Source organism: Sphaerodactylus townsendi, linkage group LG08 (assembly GCF_021028975.2).
Source record: "Sphaerodactylus townsendi isolate TG3544 linkage group LG08, MPM_Stown_v2.3, whole genome shotgun sequence".
In the NCBI taxonomy this organism is placed as follows: Eukaryota; Metazoa; Chordata; class Lepidosauria; order Squamata; family Sphaerodactylidae; genus Sphaerodactylus; species Sphaerodactylus townsendi.
Genome location: NC_059432.1, coordinates 60,953,820 through 60,977,647, shown reverse-complemented (window position 1 = coordinate 60,977,647; position 23,828 = coordinate 60,953,820). Strand labels below are relative to the sequence as shown.

At 46.4% G+C, this 23,828-nt stretch overlaps 1 protein-coding gene across 5 annotated transcripts in view; it reads right to left on the bottom strand.

Moving 5' to 3' along the window:
- COL17A1 (collagen type XVII alpha 1 chain) overlaps positions 1-23,828 on the bottom strand; it is a 94,207-nt gene that overhangs the window by 44,461 nt on the left and 25,918 nt on the right. For all 5 annotated transcript variants that reach the window (XM_048505954.1, XM_048505957.1, XM_048505956.1 and 2 more), the window contains 7 exons: positions 23,219-23,290; positions 21,675-21,752; positions 14,929-15,090; positions 12,557-12,646; positions 3,214-3,258; positions 1,436-1,585; positions 747-950 (listed from right to left, as the gene is read on the bottom strand). In XM_048505954.1, the coding sequence (XP_048361911.1) occupies positions 747-950; positions 1,436-1,585; positions 3,214-3,258; positions 12,557-12,646; positions 14,929-15,090; positions 21,675-21,752; positions 23,219-23,290 (801 nt within the window). The remainder of the gene's footprint in view (positions 1-746; positions 951-1,435; positions 1,586-3,213; positions 3,259-12,556; positions 12,647-14,928; positions 15,091-21,674; positions 21,753-23,218; positions 23,291-23,828) is intronic.

Here is a 23,828-nt window from a genome sequence, read left to right as displayed (position 1 = left end):
TATGGAAAAATAAATAGGAGGCTGCAGGAAACTCATTGTGCAGAGGATGTCTTCGAGCAAAAGCAAAGATAAAGAGTATAAGATGAGGCAGTGGCTAAATCAAGAATGAAGAATTATGAGGGAAAACATCATAACCCACAAGGCACTGTGAGGGGGAAAGGAAATGAAGATGAAAGTGGTCTTTTTTATTTCTTTGAGATGAATCCTCCATTTTACTTTGTACTCCCCCCTGAATCTGGTACATATACATCCAATTAACCAATCATTGGAAAGAGGATTCCCAGATATTCCTCAGTGTAATGAGGGCAGAAACTTCCCCCCCCAGTCATTCTCAGTTGTTATTTTTAAAATGAGTTGCACAGATCTATTGCCTTGACAAATACAGAAAGAGAAAGTTTTGAAAAACCATGTTGGGATGAATTGTACAAACACCTTCTTCAGAAAGAAGAGTTTATATTAAAATGTGGTGAAAATTCCATTTTTCTTTTCCACACAGTTCTTGTTGGGAAGGGTTGTGGCAGTTGGATCTCTCTTGTTTTGAGACACCCTCACCCCTTCCTCCTTTTGTGCAACAGATAGATAGGTTAAGTTTGGACTAAGCTCAAAGCCTACATTGTTCCACCTCTATCTCTTTCCATACACATTACATTCTCTGAAAATCTAGTAGCGTGTTTCAAGAATCAGCATAGCTCCAGATAAATACATTTTTCACTCCCTAGCCTCTCAGAATTTAAAGGGTTCTTCACCTTGATTTCTCTCGGCATCCAGCCTCCTCTTCATTAATAGCCATAGCTGGTCTTCATTCATATCTTCCAGAGTTGATGAATGCTTGGCAAAATGTCCAACCTTGCTGACATGCACACTTTCCACAGTATCAGAATTAACCTGCCAATTGCCAGCCCGGGACTCAAGGCTCTCCACACGGGATCTCAGCTTCCTCACTTCATCCGCTGAAAGTTTAGATTTTTAAAAAGGCTTAAATGGTCCTTGGTCAAATCCACCCTCTCCATTTTCAGACTAAACATATTGCTTTTATCCCACTGTGCCTCCACACTGTTCAAATCAGAACTGAATTCTATTGGATGCAAAATACCTTCAGAGAAAAGGTACAACAGAAAATTACAGAGTTGGCTGTTTACATCAACAGACTCAAGTAACTTGTGTGTCTCACCAATGTGAGGGTCAGCACATTAAAGTAAAATTGCATAATTCATTCATTCAGGGGCGGATATACTTCTAGCATTATTCACTAGGAAAAAACACGCTAGCACTGGTTGTCCAAAATTTTTGCCCAGTCATGAAAAATCCTAAGTACTAAAAAAAGAGAGGATTAAAATTGGATTGTGTTCATTATCCCACTATTTTCATTTGCTTTGATCTCTCACTCTTTCTAAATTGTAGCTTATCCTACACTTGACAATTTGTAACCACTTACCTAGGGCAATAAGCCCAAAAAGCAGTCCAAGTAGAAAGAGCCAGGCCAGAAGCAAGCCAAGGAGCCACTTCCACCAGCTGCAACAGGAGGCACAAGGGCACCAGGCTGGAGCAGCACCTGCCCCTCCACACCCATTGTCCCGCTGGATTTCTATAGTGGAAACCAATAAGAACAGCAGAAGTATTTGTTAAGTTATGTGATTTACAAAAACTAAGGCCATTTCCACACAGCCAGATGAACGGGGGTGCACCAGCATAGTTTATGCCGATGCACCCCTGGGACTGTTCCCATGGTGCGCAGCCAGCAGCACAGCCTTTGCACAGGCTGTGTTGTCCCCAAACAGCTCTTACCTCTTGTCCCGTTCCATCACATTGTGGAGGCTAGGGGACACGCCCCATGGCCAGAGTGACGGCTCTGGGGTTGGAGGCCAGAAGGCTTGTCCCCTGGCCTCCACAACGTGATGGAAGGGGACAGGAGGTAAGAGCCGTTTGGGGAAGACGGGGGGAAAACGCCACCCATTCCCACGGCAGCGGGTGGAAGATGCCACTTTTGAAAAACCTTGCTTGTTGAGTGAGGTTCAAGAGCAGTGTTTTCGCATCGCTTGGCCGGCACGAACACAGCTGTGCGAACAGCACCCCAGGGACGGTGTTTTTATTATCCCTAGCATGCTGTATTGGGCTGTGTGGAAATCTCAGATGCTCTGGAGAGATGATCATGCAACCTTGAAAAATGTTTACAAATTTATTTTTTTTAAATAATACACAACAGAAATGATCAAACATCTGTCCAATTGTATTCCTATCACATTTGAATAATGCAATTTGGAATCCGGTTTTTAACAACTTCTAGAAATTGCAATTCTACAACTTCCCCAATCAACTATTAATTGCCCAATAGGTCTGATGAAGAAGTCAAATCCAACATACAGGATTCTGATAAGGTTTACTAAGAAATGTATGAGAAGAGTTTTACAGTGCAATCCAAAGCAGAGTTACACCAGTCTAAGCTGACTGAAGTTAGTGGGCCTAGATTGTCATAACTCTTTTCTGGATTGCCCTGCAAAACACCTAGGAGAAACACTATGATGAATTCTGCACATGAGTATTATTGACAAAATGGATGCTAAGTTTCTATTTTGTCCAAAGTATTAAATACACAGGAATGATTAGGCTCTATGTTATTCAGCAACGCACAAAGTTCATTTTTAATGTTCCAAATAGTTAAGGCTTCCAATATCTTTCTAAGTATTTTCAGTGTTTAAAAGAGGATCTTCCCAACTCTACCCTGGCCTCTCTTCAAAAGGGTATTTCTATGCTCCAGCAGACTAATATGGAATTTCTGCTATCCATTTTCTGATGTCTAGAAACATAATGCATGGTATACTCTGATCTCATAAGATCTCAGAAGCTAAGCAGAGTCAGTACTTGAATGGGAGACTATCAAGAAAGGATCTGCAGAAGAAGCTAATGGCAAACTACCTCTGCTTCTCACTTGCCTTGAAAATCTGTTGCTGGGGGGTCACCATAAGTTGTTTATGACTTGATGGCATATAATGTGCATATCATACACTAATAATTCTATTACAAAGAATGAGATTTGGGATGTACCCCAGCTCTGCACACTAGCTGTTAGTGCACCAATATGAAACAGGCATCTGGGCACTTTTCTTAAAGGCCACTATCTTTTATGAATAACCTTTCATTAAAAGATTTTAAAAGACCTAACAAGTTTATTTGCTCAAAAAGGTATGCCTCCTTGCTAAAGGAATGTGTACTCACCTGCATAAGTGGCTTTGTCCTTTGTTGAAACAGACTGTAGTCCTCCTGTTATAACAATTAGAAGAACATAGGAGTTTGTATATTCCCACACAAAGCCACTCATTGCCTCTAAATGAATTTTCAACTGATGCAATAGCTCCTAGTCCAAATAAGGACATTGAGAAAATAACCTCAGTCTGGTTTCATTGGTCCAAGAATAGGGAAAAAGCTTTGCAATTTCCATTGTAAAGCAAGGCAAGGGAAAATTTAAAAACCTGTTATATGCTCAAAACTCCAATGAGCTCTTATGAGAGGCACAGCCTTGTAGAATGTGGCTGGGAAGTTGCAAAAGAAAAAGGGGCAAATGTGTAAGTCTGGTCAGCATAGATGACAAGACATTTTATAGTGTCAATTGTCTGCACTCACCCCCGAGAAATAATTCCTGGCTATCATTTTGTGGTCCCTTTGGGTCTGTTTGTGGTTACAGATCTGTAGATCTGATGCTACGAAACTTCAAAGTCTCATGCTGCAATTCTCTAGGGGTCATGTCCAAAGGCGTACTTAGGCAAACTGGAGCCATGGGCAAAACCTGAGTTTGATCCCCCCCATGGTTGGCCACCCTTCCCACCATAACCAAACAATGATTTTTTCCACCAGGTCGTTTCAAAGTCACCATCACATTATAGAACAGTGATGGCGAACCTATGGCACGGGTGCCAGAGGTGGCACTCAGAGCCCTCTCTGTGGGCACGTGCAAACAGAGTTTGTCATGTGGGTGAAAATCGCCCACACACACACACACACATCTAGCCTGGCCTGGGTCGCTGGGCTCGCTAATTAGCATTAAACCTAAGACCTAGTTTTGGGGAAGCAGTATAGGTAACCCTGTTAAGCGCTATTAAACCCCACTGATTTTCATGCAAAGAACTAAAGCGTGATCCTTTACCTGGGAGTAAGCTCGGTTGCTGGCAATGGGGCTTGCTTCTGAGTAAACCCTCCTAGGGTCGTGATTCACTAGTTCGAAGAGTTGCATGGCTGCTTCAAAGCAAAGCCAACAACTACCACCACTTACTCCCGAGCAACGCACGCCTCAGAGCCAACCATTTTTTCTAAACTAAAACTTCAGTATTCAGGTTAAATTGCTGTGTTGGCACTTTGCGATAAATAAGTGGGTTTTGGGTTGCAGTTTGGGCACTCAGTCTCAAAAAGGTTCGCCATCACTGTTATAGAACATCCCCCAACTCACAAATCTGAACACAGCAATAGGCCATGCCACACAGCAGAAATAATTTTTGGAAAACATTTTCAAAATGCTTTCAAAATGTTTTATTATTGCTATGAAAACATTTTATGGTGTTGTATCCAGTCCTCCCAATTGGGGGGAACAGCATCACTTTCAATGTTATTTAAACTTGGAACCTCAGATTCTCCCTTTAAGGTGGATTTAAAAGGAAAATATGGGCTCCCTAGTTTAAACAAGTGATGCTGGAATCCACTCCCAAACAGCATCATTTTCAATGGTGTTTAAACTAGGGAGCCCAGATTCTCCTTTTAAATCCACCTTAAAGGGAGAATCTGGGGTGCCCAATTTAAACAACGTTGAAAGTGATGCTATTTTGGGGTGGATTCTCCCACACCCTGAAACAGCATCCCTTTCAATGTTAAAACTGGGGACCTCAGATTCTCCCTTTAAATCCATGCTAAAGGGGTGGATTTAATAATAATAATAATAATAATAATAATAATAATAATAATAATAATAATAACAACAACAACAACAACAACAACAACCTTTATTAGGCATTGAGAGAATAAAAGAAAGAAAGAAAACAAGCATTGGCAGGAAGGGAGTGGATTTAAAAAGAGAATCTGGGGAAATTTAGGGGGTGCCAGTTGTCAGGGGTGCAATTATTAATATAGCAGCACCAAAATTTCAGAGTATCTCCGTGAGATCCTACTTATCTTACCACTCCAGGCTTGGTGAAGTTTTGTCTAGGGTTCAAAGTTATGGACTGTCCTGCAAAGCGTGCAAACTCCTATTAGCTCCTATTGGAAACAATGAGGGATGGGGGTACTCCCTTTGGGAGTCCACATATAAACTCCCTGTCCCAAAACTCATCACAAACCCGTGTCATATCATCAGTAGGAGAAGCCCTAAACTTCAGAAATTTCTGGTGCTGCTAACCTAAAATCTGCACCTTGCAGGCCAAAACGGAAAACACTGAAAATACAAAATCCCCACAAACGAACCTGCAATTTTGTCGCCCACCACAAGGTGGTGCTCTCCCGTGGGCAGCGCTCCACTTTTCCCAATGGGAGGAACGCCTCGGTCAGCGTTCTCGCAACTAGCGAGACATGAGTCCCAAACCCCGAATTCTAAAAGGGCATAAATACAGCATGTGGGATGTGTCGGTGCAAGCTCAATATGGCACCAATGAGGAAAGCCCTGCACTGCAGAGCAGTGTGTGAAACATTTTAAAGAGATCCACACAGCAAGTGAAAATACTTCAATAAAAAAGAATTGTTTCCAGAAAACCATTTCCAGAAAAAGAATCACTAAAAGAAGAAGAGATTCATGTAAAAATTTTCAGGTTGGAAATAAATGTGGTGCATCGCTGGACTAGCAGCAATCAAAATGAAGGCTGAACACCTACGCACCAAAGTTTCTGGTCTCGTTTGATCCACTCCCCACTCCATTCCCCTATGAGTTGTCATGAACTGTCTGGCTCAGTCACCGGGCGCAGGGACAATGGTCTTGCCCCCAGGTGATTTTCAGGGCTTCCAGACGCTATCGCCCTTCCTCCTCCAGATTTAGCGCCAGGTGAGATCATGCATCATATGATGATCTCCGACTTCCCCGGCTCTCCCGCCCGAACTCCCTCGCTCCTCCCTCTTCTACACCGGAGGACCACAATAAAGGTGCCAGGGAAACAGTACGCAACAGACTCATTAGGAACATCGGACTCCTCCTTTCACATTCCCGCTGCTGGCGCACTTCCACCAATAGATGTTATTCTCAACTGCTGCCTCGTCTTCCCTTCTGCGCTGACCACGCGGGTCGGTTTCGCATGCTGGTGCCAAACCTGAATCCTCGAATCCCTTCCACCCTGCTCACCGCCGCCGGGAAAGGGGTCATGGTATCGGTAAGTCCGCTGGATCGGGCGATTCAGGGACCAACCGTTTCGTGATTATCGCTTCGTCCTTCTGGATCGGGCGATCCAGAGACTCGGCGTCCTTAGACACTCTCAATGACTAGCACGTTAACTAACCAAAGCCGCTAGCGAAATGCGCAGTGGTCTCCATAAAGAGAGGGAGCTGCGCAAATTGGTTGAGGAGATTGAAGCTCAATGTCCATGGTAACCAGTAGGGGATATTGGAATCTTATGCGATTGGGAAAACATCGGGCTTACTTCTTCGCAGACAGAGCTCGCCACAACATGTCACTGCTACTGACGCAGACAATGTTATGTCGCTATCAGCCTTGCAGACCTATGGCTCCCTGCTGTAGGCCGCCTCCTTTCATCTTTCACCTTCAACTTCAACCCCGAATTTTCTATCCGGGCTAAAATTGGACTGTCCTTCTGCCTCTTTGCTCCTCCCCACTATTTCAAATTCTCCCGCTGGTACCAGCGCCGCTTCTCCCCTTGTTCACTTTCATTTTCTCCTGCCACCGAGATCTCCTGCCAATGCTGGTTACTTCATGGCGCTGGAATCCTCGCAGAGCCGTGATAGCTACTCTATCTGGGTAAAGAAAGAAACCCTGACGGAAGACTTATGCCGATATTCTCGCCGTGATTGTGCCCTCGGCCCATTTCACAGATACCGAGGGGAGGATGGCATTGTTCGGGCGGGTTGTCGAAAGTACCGCCTCTTTAAGTTATAATATCCTCACCGAGTTCGCCAAGAAAGTTTACGCGGGATCGTATAATCACTAGCCCCGCGTGAAAGTACCCAGTGCTAGAGGCACCCACTTGACCGTACAATCAAATCCTCCCATAACGGTTCCGGACGCACTGGAAGTAACCGGCGATGCCCTCGTGTTTTCAGCCCCAGGACGGGAAAGTTTATGCTCCGCCAGCAATTTCTTTGGCAGCTTCCGGGCTGCGCTACACCGGGCCATGCCTCTACGGCTCATTTTTCTCTGCAGCAACCCCAACGGCCCGATTTGTCCTCGTGCCCTCGAGTCACCCCATGGTCCTATGAGGCGCTTTGCATGGGCGCTTATCAAGGTCCCCACTCCTGGCTGCCAGCTCACACAGAGCCCTCCGGGCCATACGGTAAAGCCCCAAGAGCCCTACTGAAGCTTGTGAACACGGCTCCAGGAGTTTCAAGAGGCAGGTAGATGGAGCTTAAGAGGCTCAAACGCCTCATGCCTCGCTTAAGGAGAACTTCACGGGAGTGCCGAGAGAGCAATCACGGGCTCAAGCAAAGACCTGAACTGTAAGGCCGACATGCTTTAAGGCTTCTGCTATGACATCGGATCTTCCGCCCATCAAGCTACCTCGCTGCTCGCCACTCTTCACCGCCAGGGATGTTCTCAGGATGATTACTTTAACTGCGCAGACCCGACACTTCAAGGAATGTAGGTAGCCCGGAAGTACTCACATGGAGGAGGGTCCTCCCCAAGAGAGAAGGCCGCCTGCTAATCTCGTGCCCACGATGCCAGAGAGAGGCTTCCCATTGGAGAAGCGACGTTCGCCAGGGAAACTTCGCCTCGGCTGCCTCCCAGCCCAGACCACGGAGGAGAAATATTGTGAACAGACCCAGACGCCAAGGCCCACTTCAAATCAGCTTCACTCGCGGCATCTCGCCAATGCGTAAGTAATCTTGCAGCCCATTCCCTTCTGCTCTTTATCGAGGTCCTTGTAGCCTAACCCAGTATATGGCGCACCCTATCCCTACCGGACATAATACAGGTGCTGCCTGCGGCCTCCTCCAGCTGAGCAGGGAGTGTTCATCATTCTCGAAAGTAATTCCACTCCATCACACTAGGACCCATCCACCTCCAGATCTTTGGACCGAATATCCTCGGCAGGAGTTGCCCATCGGAAGGCCAAGCACAGTTGATCCTTCTGCCCCCATGCGCTGCCCGTTTCGCACTCCAATAAAGGCGCATAAGCCCTGCAGCCAACATGGCGAGCTAGCACCAATTATCAAAGGAAATGGAAACACACCATCGGAAAGCTCCCACTCGCACCTGAGCTTGCTATAGAGGGATGCATGTTTAAGGGCTGGCCTGGTAGACACCGGGCGCTGATGTGACTGGTCATCTGCATTGCCGAGTGGCCTGACCAGCACGACCGTAGGCTTGCCCGCACATCTGGGGGGGGGTGGGGAAACAAACCGCTGCCAGACGGAGCATCCACACGGTCCATTGAGCCTTAGACTGTTTCTACAGTCTTCACGGTACTTCCCATCGCCTTGGACATCCATGTTAATCTCTGGGTAGATTCCTCATGAGCTCCGGGTCAAACGCATCTTAGTCTTGGGATGGATAAGCAAATCCATCACGCAGATCACTAATCCCGACAATCCGAATTGCCTTCAACTTCCGCAAGAGGGAAATCTAATTCTCTCTTTTCCCTCCATCTTCAACCAGCAGAGAGCGGAGGGCCACCGGCTGACTGGCTCCTCCCCGGATTAAAAATCTGGGCCCGGCCCCTGATTCCGCAGGCACCGCTGGTGACATTGGCATCCTTCCAGCTCTGCAGTGCCAGGCTGCCTCCAAATTCACTAATAAACCAGTTTAGCTTCCAGTGGTCATATGGTATTATAGCACTATCATCACTTCTAAGACGCTTTGGCCGAAACCGCCTCTTTAAGGAGTGGGAAAGTTTCAAGTATCTCCCCAAGATAATCTCATCACAAAAATTTTAGTGTCCATTCAGCCTTCTGGCGTTGGGCTACCAAGGTCACGGTAGTACATTTCCTTTTTACAAGGAAAACCTCCCTCTGCATATGTGTGTGAGTCCTCTGCCTTCAACCGCCTTGAATGCCTTGTTCCCTTGACGCTATACTCCACAACCCCAAAGAGCTCTAAAAGCCCCTTTCGCATTCTCATTGATTAAGATAGATACTCCATTACTCTCTATAGGGTCCGCCTAAATCTGCCCTCCTCGTCAAATAATAATAATTTTAAGAAAGAGGGATAGGCGGCCCCAGTAGAATTCAGATTAAAGCAACCTTCAACTACACGCAGTCTGCAAATAGCCTCACACATTAAACTCTAACTCGGAATAAAAAACTGATCCTTATCTCCCGCCACCTCACGAACTCCAGCCTGGCGGGACTCGCCCTCCTATAACCTGGGAAGGGGTGTGCTTCAACTCCTTATTCTCACAGCCTCCCGCATGGATTCGGGACTCTCGCTTATGATCGGCCAGCCCATGGAATGGCGCTTGCGGAGGAAACCAACCCCCATCCCAGAGATGGAACACATCTCTGAAGGATCCCGCCCAGCCGCCTCAACGTGGAACGCCGAAATACCAGACGTCCAAAGACCCGGATGACCTGGTCAAAGTACAGCTAAGCTTCAAGAGTTGCTGGGCGCCGCCAGTAAGGCCAAGCAATTCCCCGGTGACGCCGGTAAAACTTTGTCAGCCGCCTTCTTTGTAGTCATCACGCCAACTCCGGCGTTACCATCCTTTGTTTCAGCCTGCTTTGCTGCCTCTGCCGTATGGCAATCGCCAATTCTGACGAAGCTTTCACTCAGACCAACATCTGGGAGCAGTTTGCTGCCGCTGCTAACGCCTCTCTATCTTTCTGCCTGCAAGGCAACAGAGCTTCTGGAGTTTGCTAAGCTCCTGCTCTGCTCCTCGCTTAAAGCCCCTGGTATCTTCCTCGCATGAGTCTGGCTTAAGCCCCTTTTATGAATGCGTTTCATCCATCAAGTAACTTATGAGCGCTGACTGGGGACCCGGCTGCCCAAACCCTCCTTCCGCCGGCGCCTCGCCTTATCACCAAGACTGTCGTTAATCACGAAGTCCAACACCTGCGCCGCATCTCCGGGCGCCGACGACGGTGGAACCTAAATAATAATAATAATAATAATAATAATAATAATAATAATAATAATAACAACAACAACAACAACAACAACCTTTATTAGGCATTGAGAGAATAAAAGAAAGAAAGAAAACAAGCATTGGCAGGAAGGGAGTGGATTTAAAAAGAGAATCTGGGGAAATTTAGGGGGTGCCAGTTGTCAGGGGTGCAATTATTAATATAGCAGCACCAAAATTTCAGAGTATCTCCGTGAGATCCTACTGATGATACCACCCAGGTTTGGTGAAGTTTGGTTCAGGGGGTCCAAAGTTATGGACCCTCAAAGGTGTAGCCCCCATCTCCTATTAGCTCCCATTGGAAACAATGAGGGATGGGGGCACTCCCTTTGGGAGTCCATAAACTCCCTAAACCAAAACTCACCAAACCCGTGTCATATCATCAGGAGAGTCTCCCAAAAAATCCCTGAAATTTTGGTGCTGCTAACCTAAAATCTGCACCCCCTGCAGGCCAAAAACGGAAAAAACACTGAAAATACAAAATCCCCCACAAACGAACCTGCAATTTTGTCGCCCACCACAAGGTGGTGCCCTGGGCAGCTGCCCACTTTTCCCAATGGGAGGAACGCCTCTGGTCATGTCTTCAAAACTACAGAGACATGAGTCCCAAACCCCAATTTAAAAAAGGGCATAAATACAGTATGGGACAGTCGGTGCAAGCTCAGAATATGGCACCAATGAGGAAGTCTGGGGACTACAGAGCAGCGTGTGAAACATTTTAAAGAGATCCACACAGCAAGTGAAAATACTTCCACAAAAGAATTGCTTCCAGAAAACCATTTCCAGAAAAGAATCACTAAAGAAGAAGATTCATGTAAAAAATTTTCAGGCTGGAAATAAAATGTAGTAGTGCACCGCTGACCCAGCAGCACCGTGGTCGAGCGCTGGAACACCTACGCTCCTACGGCCTTCTGGTCGCATCGCACCCCCACTTCTCATTCCCCTATGAGTCACGGGTCATGAACTGTCTGGCTCAGTCACCGGGCGCAGGGACAATGGTCTTGCCCCCAGGTGAGGATTAGGCTCAGACGCTTACGCTCCTCTCCGCACGTAGCCAGGTGAGATCATGCATCACATGATGATCTCCCGACCTCCCGCTCTCCCGGAACTCCCCCCGTTCCTCCCTTCTACACGCCCCCGATAGGATCACAATAAAAGGTGCCAGGAACCAGCACGCGGGAGACTCGCTAGGAACACGGACCTCCGCGCTCCCGCTGCTGGCGATCTCCACCAGATGTTATCTCCGCGTCTCGTCTCGTTCTTGCGCTGACCACGTGGGTCGACTACATAAAACAATTTGAAGAAAAACCCATGTTGAACTCCACAGAGGGAACATTTTATTTCCTGCCTCAAAATGTTCTATTTTCACTGTGTGGAGTACCACTTCACAGCTGAGTTTTTGCTGCATAGGACCAGCAGAATATAGGAAAACAACTGCACATGTAGACATGTACATATGTATATGTAGTGAAGGTTTTCTAAGTCAGTGTGAAAGTGGGGTTGCTTCAAAAAAAATAAAATTTTCTTTAAAAAATTGGGGTTGCTTCTAGCAATGGTGAAAACTGCCTTTTCCTTTTGCAAATGTTATGGTAGTTACAAAGTGATTACAAAAATCAAATTACACACTTAGAATAAGGGTGATTCAACAAAATGCACTGCCTTCACTCTAGATTGGATTTATTTGCTGTCAATAATATCAACACATAACCAGATCTGACAGACTACATAGCACTGTGATGTCTTCACATTCACAACCTGATCTATGATTGGTTAGGACACTTCAAGAGGGGGAAAAGAAGTCCTAAAATGGTGCAAAAGCAGCCACACAGAGTATAGACATGAGAAAGATATAGTTATTTCAAGGTTTGATGGGATCAAGTGGGAAGGTTTTTTTGTCCCTAAAATGCATTCTGGTACGCACTTGACAAAGCCCTATTCTTGCACAGGTATCCTTCAGTGTAGAGGAAAAAGACTCTCTCTGGCCCCTTCCGCACACGCAGAATAATGTGTTTTCAAACCACTTCCACAACTGTTTGCAAGTGGATTTTGCCATTCTGCACAGCTTCAAAGAGCACTGAAAGCAGTTTGAAAGTGCATTATTCTGCATGTGCGGAATGAGCCTCTGTGTGAATGTGTGTTTGGAAACAGTTATCAGAGAGTTTGCAGAACAGACAAAACAGATGCACTCTTCTTGGGAATGATTGCTTACTCAGATGCATACATGTATTTCTACCAATATAAAAAAAATGTTACATATGAAAGGCCCCTAATTTTTCACATCAGGCAGAGAATAAAAGATTTACCATTTGTGTCTGATTTGAGGAAGGAATCTCCAGCATAAGAGGAAGAAATAGCCTGCTTTTCTTTCTTCAGGGTGTCCTCAGTACAATAACCTGTAGAGTCAAAAACACTTTTTGATACTAAATAGACATCATTTTCAGCTTGTATAAATTGCCCTAGTTCCATGAACAGTAAAACAAACGTCTCTCTTATTTATTTTCTTATTCTAGGTCTTCTAGAATCACATTACTAGAAATGTTAAGCCACTACTTACCATGTTGATCAGTACATATATCTCATTCGGTAATTTGCATGAAATTAACAAAGTCTTATCTGTGGAGGCCCTGACCATGGGGTCACCATAAGTTGCAACTTGACAGCACTTTCCATTACCAATATCTTGAGAGACTTGATCAGGCTGAATGTATTTTTGGGAGGCAATGAGAAGAGTACTGATGTTACCCGTTTACAATGCACAATTCATAGATGGATAACTGACTATTGTGGGTTTTCCAGATTGTGTAACCGTGGTCCGGTAGTTTTTGCACACAACAAAAGATAGGCACAAATGGTTGTTCACAGACTGTGAATCAGAACTTGCAAATGTATTAAACGATATAAGTAGCAGGATCAGGTGAATAAGCCCTGAGAACATATTTCAATGAGAGGTTTCAGATCAGGGTCTTCATATCAGGGTAGTAAACCAGAAGTGGCATAGGAGAATATTTTGTTTGATCCCCACAGTGTGTCCACACAGACTCTATAAATACTTTGGTGGGAATCTCCATGCCCTGAAACTAAATGAGGCTAAGTGAGCATAGCCAAACATTGAAAAGTTGCTCATTCAAATTTACAATAGCACCAACTCACATTAGTGCAGGAATGCGGCAGAGGGGGCAAGATGTGCTTAGGAAGGAATCAACTGGGAAACATCATTACTAGAGTGAGGAATTGCACATCATCTGTGAAAGTTCCTCCCTACAAACATTCAATGGCTATTTACCCATCTGTGTATTAGGTGCCAGGTGATGGCTTTTTAAAATTTTCACAGGTATGCAGTGATACTTAAACTCTGGATTATGTTTCTGTTGTCCTCCTTATCGGCTGTTCCTGCTCTTATTTGGCTGAAAAAATTAATATTGGAATTCTAATGTTACTGATTTTCATTTTATAATTAATGTATTGGATATAATAACACTTTTGAACTAATTAAGGAGCCTTGATCTGGAGGAGGGAAAGAAAGACTCTTCACTAAGTGGAAGGGAGTCATTGGATCTCACCCCCCTGAGTTTCATTTTATTGGTTTTATTGTATTTCTTGTAACTGATGATGAGATGCCTGGAGAACTTTTTAGACTGCAGGTAAGATATCTTACAATGAAAAGTAAACAATGGTGTATTCTGCACAGCACAAACATAATGTCTTTAGGACATTATAAATAGTGTTTTGCAGAAGAATGTCACACAGTTCTCTTCTCCAAATCAAGTTCAGCCCATTTTATTTCTCTCAACACGTTTTTTTCAGAAATCGCTAAACTAGCAATCTTTCTCCCGCAACCCAGGTTGAGGATGCTTCCAGCCTGCTGAGCAAACAAAAGCAGGCAAGAAACACTTTATTTCACCCTCCCAAACCTCTCACTTTTGTTTCTGCTGCTTGTGCCCACCATTTTGTGTGTTGCATTAGATTATCAATACAGATCCCCCGCCCCCCGGAGGTCTCCTCTGCTTGCAGCTCATCCGTTTGCTATTTCACTGTAAAAAGTAGATGAATAAAGTTTGTTTAGCATAGAGATCCCATGCACGTGTTGTTGTTGTTTTTTCTTTTTGTTTAGAGGGGGCCGTCTGTGAAGCTACAGCAACACAAATATATACATATTGCAGTTTCTCCAGTTGTGTCGCTGTAGCTTCACAGATGGCCCCCTCAAAACAAAAAAGGAAAAACAACATGTGCACAGGATCGCTAAGCTAAATAAACTTTATTCATCTACATTTTATAGCGCGAAATTGCAAATGGATAAGCTGCAAGCAGAAGAAACCTTTGAGGGGGAAATCTGTTGCAGCACACAAAATGGTGAGTGCCCCTGTGAAAATAACAAGAGTTCAATGTAGCAGGCAGGAAGAAAGATCCATTTTGACTGGCAACTCTTGTGTTCTCCCATGCTGGGGGAACACAAAATCCCAAAACGGATCTTTTTATAACGTTCTAAAGATGTTATATTTATGCTGTGCAGAATCTACCAATGCTACCTTCTTTCAAACCTTCCTGAAATGCCATGTGACTAAGCTAAGGGAAGTGGTTCTGATACTACTGTGATGTAATGTGAACTGAGCGTAAGTCACCAGTATGGTCATGTGAGAGAGTGTTCTGTGACAGCATGTGAAATGTGAAAACAGACCTCCGTTGAGACCAGTGCTGGATGCACTAAACACTTTCCCACTGTCTTTTGACATGATCAGCAGCTCCACTTCTTTCTTAGGAACCACATTCTCTTTCTCAAGGAGCACAAATTTACAGTCCTTGCGTAGGATGTCATCATTCTGGGAAACCGTACCCGTGGCTGGAAGGCAAGCCAAAAGCAGAAGCTAATACAAGAGAAATGATCATGGGGGGCTGATGTGCATCAGCCTGTCATATATGTGGCAAAAAGAAATCTCATTATTTTTCAGCTTCAAGATGAGCCTCTTATATGGGAGGAAGGCTTCTTGTACCAAATGAACACACCACTATTACCTCAGTAGAGTGGAATTATGTATTTGGGACCTGAACATTGGCATTTAATTCCCAGAAAGTGCTTTACAACTCCTAACATTCTGGATTGAAAAAAATAAAAATGGACTGTTCTCTGGCATGATTCATATCACCTAAAAAGAAGTTTGAAAGGTTGATGGCAGTTTTCATAAATATTTCCAATGTATCTCCATGCTTGGAAAAGCCCACCTATTGAATTCATGCCTCTTGTCCTTGCTAAAGGTACAAGATCTTTACTGAAGATTGAAAGGGCAACCTGGTCCAAAACTGGTGAGGAGACGGCATCCCAAATCAGAACTGCTGAAGTCATTTAGCCTTTTCCTCCAACAACTCATCTCAGTCTAATATATTCACTTCAACATTTGGTGGTAATTTTTCTCCTATATTAACTGTAGAGAGTCTGATATCTTTTAATCAGAAATAATAGAAGTTATTGCCAATGTCAACATCAGTAATGCAGAAGCAGATAAAAGGGTTACAACAGGAAGTTATGCAGGAGTGAAAGAGTTACAAATCCCGAGAAGGAATATTTTCCCTAATACTAAGGTGACCAGATTTTAACATTGGTAAAGTGGGACGCCATTGACCGGTGTTGGCGAAAGAGCACAGGGCGGGAAACAGGGAGTGCCCCAGAAGGCAGTGTGCACTTGGCGCAGGAAAGAGGAGGCTGCCGCGACTGCCAGAGGCGTGGCATAGGGGGAAAATTGAGCCTGGGGCCAAAATATAAGTGTCCCCGCCCCCCGGCAACCGCCCTCCTCCACCATGACAAAAAAAGTTTTTTTGCAGCAGGTCATCTCAAAGTGGCCATCACATTATAGAACATGCCCAAACTCACAAATCTGGGTAAAAACCAGATGCAGATGATTTTAAACAGATCATCATGAATTCATATGATTTTTACACTGGAATGAAATGAAATCACCATAAAATTATAGAACATGTCTTATTCTGCAGGAAGCACCAAAACAATCACGCATCCCATGCTCTGTGGTGCTGCAGTGGCACAAAACCTGCTTGAAAACATCATCATGGATCCTCATGATTTTTTTGCACTAAAATCATCCCAAAAATCACCAGAACATCCCACAACTCCAGTCATTAGCCACATGTATAAACACAATCAATCACATTGACAGTCCACGCTTCATGGTGCCGTGAGTGGTGCAAAACCTACTTGAAAAACACTACGGATCCCTCACTTGATTCTTCCACTTAGTCACCCCAAAATCCACCAGAACATCCCACAGCTCATACCCTAGACACATGTCCCTGAACATAATAATCCTGCATGCCATTGCTCCATGGCAATTCATGGTAGGTTCAAAGTCAGATCCTCATGGACTCTCAGGATTTTTGCACTGGGTAACCCCAAATTCACCTTCACATCACACATTATGTTCATATGCACAGACTACCCCCCACCCCCCCCCCCCCCAATAAGCGGGATCCTATGCTTTTTGGTGCCACTACAGTACAAAATGGAGTTCCAAATTCACAGATCCCTCACTTATTTTTCTGCCAGATTATAGCAAAATCTCCCCTCCCCATGGCACCAGGATAGAAAGTTTTGGCAATAGAACCCAGGCACTGGCCAAACTCTGCCCTCCCATCCCCATGGCACCAGGGCAGAAAGTTTTGCCAGCAGAAACCGGGCATGGGCAAACTGTGCCCTCTCTGTCCCCATGCCACCAGGGCAGAAAGTTTTGCCAGCAGAAACCAGGCACTGGCCAAACTGTGCCCTCCCATCCCCATGGCACCAGGGCAGAAAGTTTTGCCACCAGAAACCGGGCATGGGCAAACTGTGCCCTCTCCGTCCCCATGCCATCAGGGCAGAAAGTTTTGCCAGCAGAAACCGGGCATGGGCAAACTGTGCCCTCTCCGTCCCCATGCCACCAGGGCAGAAAGTTTTGCCAGCAGAAACCAGGCATTGGCCAAACTGTGCCCTCCCATCCCCATGGCACCAGGGCAGAAAGTTTTGCCAGCAGAAACCAGGCACTGGCCAAACTCTGCCCTCCCATCCCCATGGCACCAGTGCAGAAAGTTTTGCCAGCAGAAACCAGGAATGGGCAAACTGTGCCCTCTCCATCCCCATGCCACCAGGGCAGAAAGTTTTGCCAGCAGAAACCAGGCACTGGCCAAACTCTGCCCTCCCATCCCCATGGCACCAGGGCAGAAAGTTTTGCCAGCAGAAATGACAGGTGGCATGGGCAGAACTGTGCCCTCTCCATCCCCATGGGTACCAGAGGCAGAAGGTTTTACCAGCAGAAACCAGGCATGGGCAACCCGACTGTGCCCTCTCCATCCCCATGCCATCAGGGCAGAACGCTTAACAAAAACTCAGTCACTTACTTTTAATAGCCAGGAGGGAACAAGCTCCAATAATCTCCTGGTGTTTCTGCCATGACCCACTCTCACTTTCCTACTAAGGTGGGAAAAGCTTTCCTGGCGGCTACCGTGCCAGGCCGAGCCCGACTTCGTCCGGGCCTCTGCAAGCAGCAGGGCTGGTGCATCTCTTGCACGCGGCCGGCCAGGCTATCATGCCGCGGGCTCGCAGCCTCCTGCCCGCCTGTTGGTTGTGAGGCGGGCGGTTTCGGCCGCCAGGCCGAGCCGCCGTATTCATCTTCGGCCCGCTTCCAGTAAGCAGCAGGGCGTGGCGATCCCGTCTTCGCGCCGTGCTCTGGCCGCGGCCGCTGGCCCAGCCTCCTGCCCATGCCTCTTTGCTGGTTGGCAGGCTGGCGGTTTCTGCGGCGGCCAGGCCGAGCCGCCCATTACGACGCCAACCGCTTCTGCAGCAGCAGGGCGGGCGATCTCGTCTGCTGCTGCCAGCTTGGCCGCCATCGGCTTCCAGCCCCCCCTGCCCGCCTTCGCTGGTTGCGAAGCGGGCGGGCGCTTCAAGGCCGCCAGGCCGGTCAGCCGACCATCTTCGTCCGCCTCTGTAAAATCAGCAGGGCGGGCTATCCCTTGCCCTCGCGTCGGCCTGGCCGCATAAGGGCTCTTCCTGCCCACCTCGCTGGCTGCAGGCGGGCTTCCCCGGCGTCAGCCAGGCCGAGTCACGACTTCATTCTTCATCCGTACTCTGCAAACAGCAGTATGGCTTATCCCTTTGCCCGAGGTCGCCTTACGCCGCTGGCCCATATTATTTTTCCCGCCCGCCGTATTGGCTGGCGATGGCGGAGAACTGGCGGTTGGCCAGGCCGAGCCGCCGATCTGGCCCGGCCTGCAAACAGCAGGGAAGTGGCGATCTTGCCCGCTGCCGCCTGGCGTGCCGCTGGCCGGTTTCCTCCCTGCCCGCCTCGCTGTAGTTTGGCCAGGTGAGGCGCTTTCCAGCTGGTCGGCCAGGCCGAGCCGCGTGGACCCATCTTACGTCCGGCATACCGTAGCAGAGGCTGGCGCATCCACTGCCAGCGGCCAGCCTGGCCGTGCAGCTGGCCCAGCCTCGCTGCCCGCCTGCGGCTGGTTGCGGGGCGATGGCGGTTGCCCGGGCGGTGCGAAGGGCAGTTTCCCTGGCGGGTGGTTTCAGCGGCCCGTTGCCGGGCCGAAGCCGCCGGGTCCATGTTCAACCAGCCCTGCAAGCAGCAGGGCGGGTGCATCCCTTGCCCGCGGCCGGCCTGGCCGTGCTGCAGGCCAGCCCTCCTGCCCGCCTTGCGCTGGTTGCGGTGGCGGGCGCTTTCCCAGCGGCCGGCCGAGGAATCGAAAGCCGCCGGACCCCATCTTCGCCCGTAGCCTGCACAGAGCAGCAGGGCGGGCGCATCCCTACTGCCCGCTGCCGGCCTGGCCGTGCAGCTGGGCCCACAGCCTCCTGCTCCGCCTGCACTGGTATGCGGTGACGATTCCGGTGGCCGGCCAGGCCGCTGGACCCATCTTCGTCCACCATGCAAGCAGCAGGGTGGGCGCATCCACTGCCAGCGGCCGGCCTGGAATGCGTTCTTCGCCTGGGCTTCCAGCCTCCCTGCCCGCCTTTCGCTGGTTGGCCAGGCGCGAAGCGCTTTTCCGGTAGCCGGCCAGGCTGAGCCGCTGGACCCATCTTAGATCCGCCCTGTAAGCAGCAGGCAGGGCGCATCCCTCGCCTGGCCCGGGCCAGGCCGCGTCAAGAGGTCTATTTCCTGCCCGGCTCGCTGGTTGCGCGTAGGGCGCTTTCCCGGTAGCTTCTGCCAGGCTGAGCCGCCTGACCCATCTTCTACCGCCCTGTAAGCAGCAGGGTATGCATCCCTCGCCTGGGCCTCGCCAGGTCGTGCGGCTGGCCCTAGCCTCCTGCCCGCTTCGCTGGTTGGCGAGGCGGGCGCCTCTCGGGTGGCCGGCCAGGGCTGAGATGGCGGACCCATCTTCGCCCGCCCTGTAAGCAGCAGGGTGTATGCATCCCTCGCCAGTTCGCCAGGCCGTGCCGCTGGCTTTTTGCCTTCCTGCCCGCCTCGCTGGTTGGCGCAGGTGGGCGCTCTTCCTCAAGCGGCTACTTCCTTGGAGATACTTTTTAAAACAGAGCCTCTCAACACTACCTCCCATGGTGGGGGAGGGGGATTAATCATTAACAGACATGCTGGGTCAGTTGAAGGTGAAATTAATCATTAACCGGCAGTTTGCAGAACTAAGGGAGAGTCATCAAAGGTGTTGAAGTTAATCTTTAACAACCGGTTCCCCGAACTGAAGAAAATGTAACAACAAATGGTTGCTGCAGCCTTCAAAAATCGGGACTTTTCTAAAACCCCTCGGGACGAGGGACTAATTGTTAAAAAGCGTGAACGTCCCGCCGAAAACGGGACGAATGGTCACAGTACTAATACTGCTCTGTCAAATATTTCTATTAGTACTGGGAATGCTCTGAAGCTATAAAGGAATTCTGTCTATCATTCAGTCAACTAGCAAGTGGAAATTATCTCTGTGTTTTGATTTATTCCCCATGTGGAAATTTTCTAGCACAAAGTTGAAATTGAACACATTAGATTTGGTTTTGCAGTTAGCCTGGTGTAAATCAGACGCTGATCCACTTCAAGGGAAATTGTTACAAATTTCATCCTGGAGAAGACAAATTGTGTCTCCCACCATCTGAACATGTAATGCCTTTTTTTAAAAAAACCTCCAACAGCAACAGCTGCATCTAGTGGACAATACGGTTAACAACATAGCCAATGGTGGGGTTTCTTGGTGCTCAACAATGTCACCAACCAGAGAAACGTCCTTTCTAGCCTAAATTCAAATGCAACTAAGGCAGCAACTAAAATGTTAAACTGTAATGAGCAAGCATCTTCAGGTCCTCAGAACTCTGCTTCAGCTGAAGGCAGTTCTAATTAGGTTAGGCCATGCTAGGTGCAAAACAGGGGGCCAGAGACATGTTTGACTTTGAAAGGTCTAAGACTCAAGAGACTCCTTTTGGTTTTGTGACACACACCCATGCCAGCAAAATAGATCTGTAGGATCACCAGAGATCCTTTTTTCTCAGAGGATATCTTTAAAATAAAAATGTGTTAATAATTACAGATATTGGGCTTAGCAGAGTTAATGCTGCATAGGATTGTACTGCCAATGTCTGACAGAAACAATGCATTAAGTGGGCCTTTGATTAATCTGATCATTTTCATAAACATTCTCTTTTTAAAGTTGTTTAAATTATTATATCAGGTGTTCAATGACAAAGCAATTAATGGAAAGTTTAGATAAACTGGGAAAAAACAAAAATGAAATTATATTCTGCATGATAAAGAAGTATGTAAAACGTCTGTCATACTTATGACAGTTAATAATCAGTTTGGTCATTATTCCACCGGCATTCAGCTAAACTGGCCCTGTCCCACACAGTAATTATTTTGTAGGTGGAAGTTTAGAATTATTTTAGTTGTATTTTTATTGCAGATGGGATCAAAACTTCGAAGAAAAAGTCTGTCATACTGATTTTACAGTCAAATACAGTCTGTGGTAAAATGTGATTCCCTGCTTCCTTTCAGCGAGCACAGAAATGCTGTTAACACCATGAATAATATTGGCTGAGATTGTAAGGAGATTGTAAGGAGATTGCAAGGATTGTAAGGGTCTGTAAAATCACTAGTGACAGGTGGTAAACCCTGTGCTGACATTTCATTTTATTTTATGATTTTACATTTTATGTTTTTATTACTATTGATTGTTTCCTGATTGCTTACTAGACCTATATGACAATCATTAAGTGCTGTACCTTATGATTCTTGACAAATGTATTTTCTTTTATGTACACTGAGAGCATATGCACCGGAGACAAATTCCTTGTGTGTCCAATCACACTTGGCCAATAAAGATTCTATTCTATTCTACCCCTCCCCATACACATGACAATTACATACTTGTGTATGGCTATCCAATGCAAAAAATCCCACTGATTATGTGGAGAGCATTTTCCACAGTGTGTGAGACAAGAGGCAGACTCACCTGTTGTAGATGAGGTGGAAACACCAGTACTAGTCACACCAGAGCTCTGAGTAGTATTTTTCTTTACTCCGTATGTTGCTAAAAGGGAGGGGGGGGGGGGAAGAGAGACAACACTTCTTCAGCTCATTTCTTCAAATTACTAGAAACCAAATGGAGAGTTTTGTATGGATGCCTCCCCCAGCACTGGTAGCACCAAATAGGAAATAAAGGAACATAGGAAGAAGTACTAATTAATAATTATAATAATACCTCAATATCAGCATGTTCTGATTGTTGAGGAGACAATGACTGTTTTGATTGATTGGCATAAAAAAGGAAAAAGGGGGTACTTCATGGCAAAATATAAGCCAATGTTAATATTATTTGAAAACTGACTTTCATCAGTAAGTTGCACAAGTTTGTCATTCATGATTTGGCCCTTTACAAACCACATTCTAACTATCAAAGTTTTAGTTGAACCTGCAGACAGGTTATCTTCTGCATCACAGTTCTGCTTGACTTTCAGGGTCAAACCAGATACATTTGGGATGTTTTATGTTTTTATGTATCAATTGGTTCATGTGCAAAGCAGGTGATTGGGGGATGTCTATCTTTTTTATACAAAAAAGCAAATCAGTTAGGGAAAGAAAATCCTTTTCTTGTTCCTCCTTCCTACAGTTTTTAGGATTTTTCTCCCAGCATGCCTCTGATATTAAAAATTAGCTTAACTCCAGAGTGCAACAAAATAAGGATGGAGATTAGGCCTCCTCACCTATATGTGCACTTCTTTGTTTAAAAAATTAATCTTTGCCAGACCCTAGTACCTATTTCTGAACCTGACCCCAGTGCAGATTGATAGACCTGGTAAATGGGGCCACGTTCACACAGGGGACATTATTCTCCAACACTAAGGGAACCCTCAGTTAGCAGAAAAATCACAATTTTAAAAACAACTTTTTAAACATTAAAACATTTTAAAAACAACTGGGGGGTGTTAAATGATTTCCCAAACTGGAGAAGCACTGCCTCCAGAATCGCAATGTCCAGTGTGAGCACTGGGGAAAGCATTTGCTGAGCATTGGTGATGTTTCGGCTGCCATAGCTGCCCTTCCTTCTGCCTTCCTCACCTCCTGCGAGGAAAAGCTAGTGGTGGCCATGGACACTGGATGGTTCATCACTGTCAAGGCGACGGCTGCTATGACCACCCCTCCCTCCATCCCATCATAAGGAAAGAAAGAAGAGGATGGATGGAGATTGCAGGTACTTGGTGATGGGACATTTGGACTGAGAAGAAAACCAAAGCACCTACAGTGAACATCCATTTACCATTCCCTTTCCCCACCTGGTGATATTTCTTTGACACTGTGTGTACTATCTGGGGAGAAGTGAAAACTGCCACCTCCTCACCACCAGCTCTGCAGGCAAATGTGTGGGGTGGGGGGAGGATTGCAGCCCTGAAAGTGGGCAGTTTAGCTGCAAGTGGCCAGCAAGGTGAGAGAAAGGATGAAACACACACACTTCTCTCACAGGCCCCTACTTATAGGTTAATAATAGGAGTTACTGACCTGATGAGGTTGTGGTTCCACTATTGGTTGTAGCAAATGTGCTTGGAGCCAGGTTGTTTTGGACACCAAATACTAAAAAGAAAATATCCTAAGATGAGGTTCACATTTATAAAAACAACAAACACAGTCACAATGTCTCCCTTTGGAGCACCATTTCCATATATTGAAAAGCTTTGAAATACAGTACCAGCAAACTGATTGGTTCAATGTGTCTTCGATTTTTTTTTGTTTGCTGTCAAGTCACAGATGACTTAGAGTGACACTGGAGGATTTTCAAGACAAGAGATGTTCAGAGGTGGTTTGCCATTGACTGCCTCCAAGTCACATACTCATTATTCCTTACACATCTTCCATCCAGAAACTTGCCAGGGTCAAGGCTGAGAATGTGTGTCTGGCCCAAGGTCACCCAGCAAGTTTCCATGGTATAGTGGGTATCTGAACCTGCATTTCCCAGATTCTAGCTCAACCACTACACCAGATGGCTTAATTGATCTGATACAAGTTTATATTACTTTATTTTATTTTATTTTTTTTATTTATTATTAGTTTTGTATACCGCCCTCCCCCTGAGGGCTCAGGGCGGTTCACAACAGATTAAAACAATCATTAA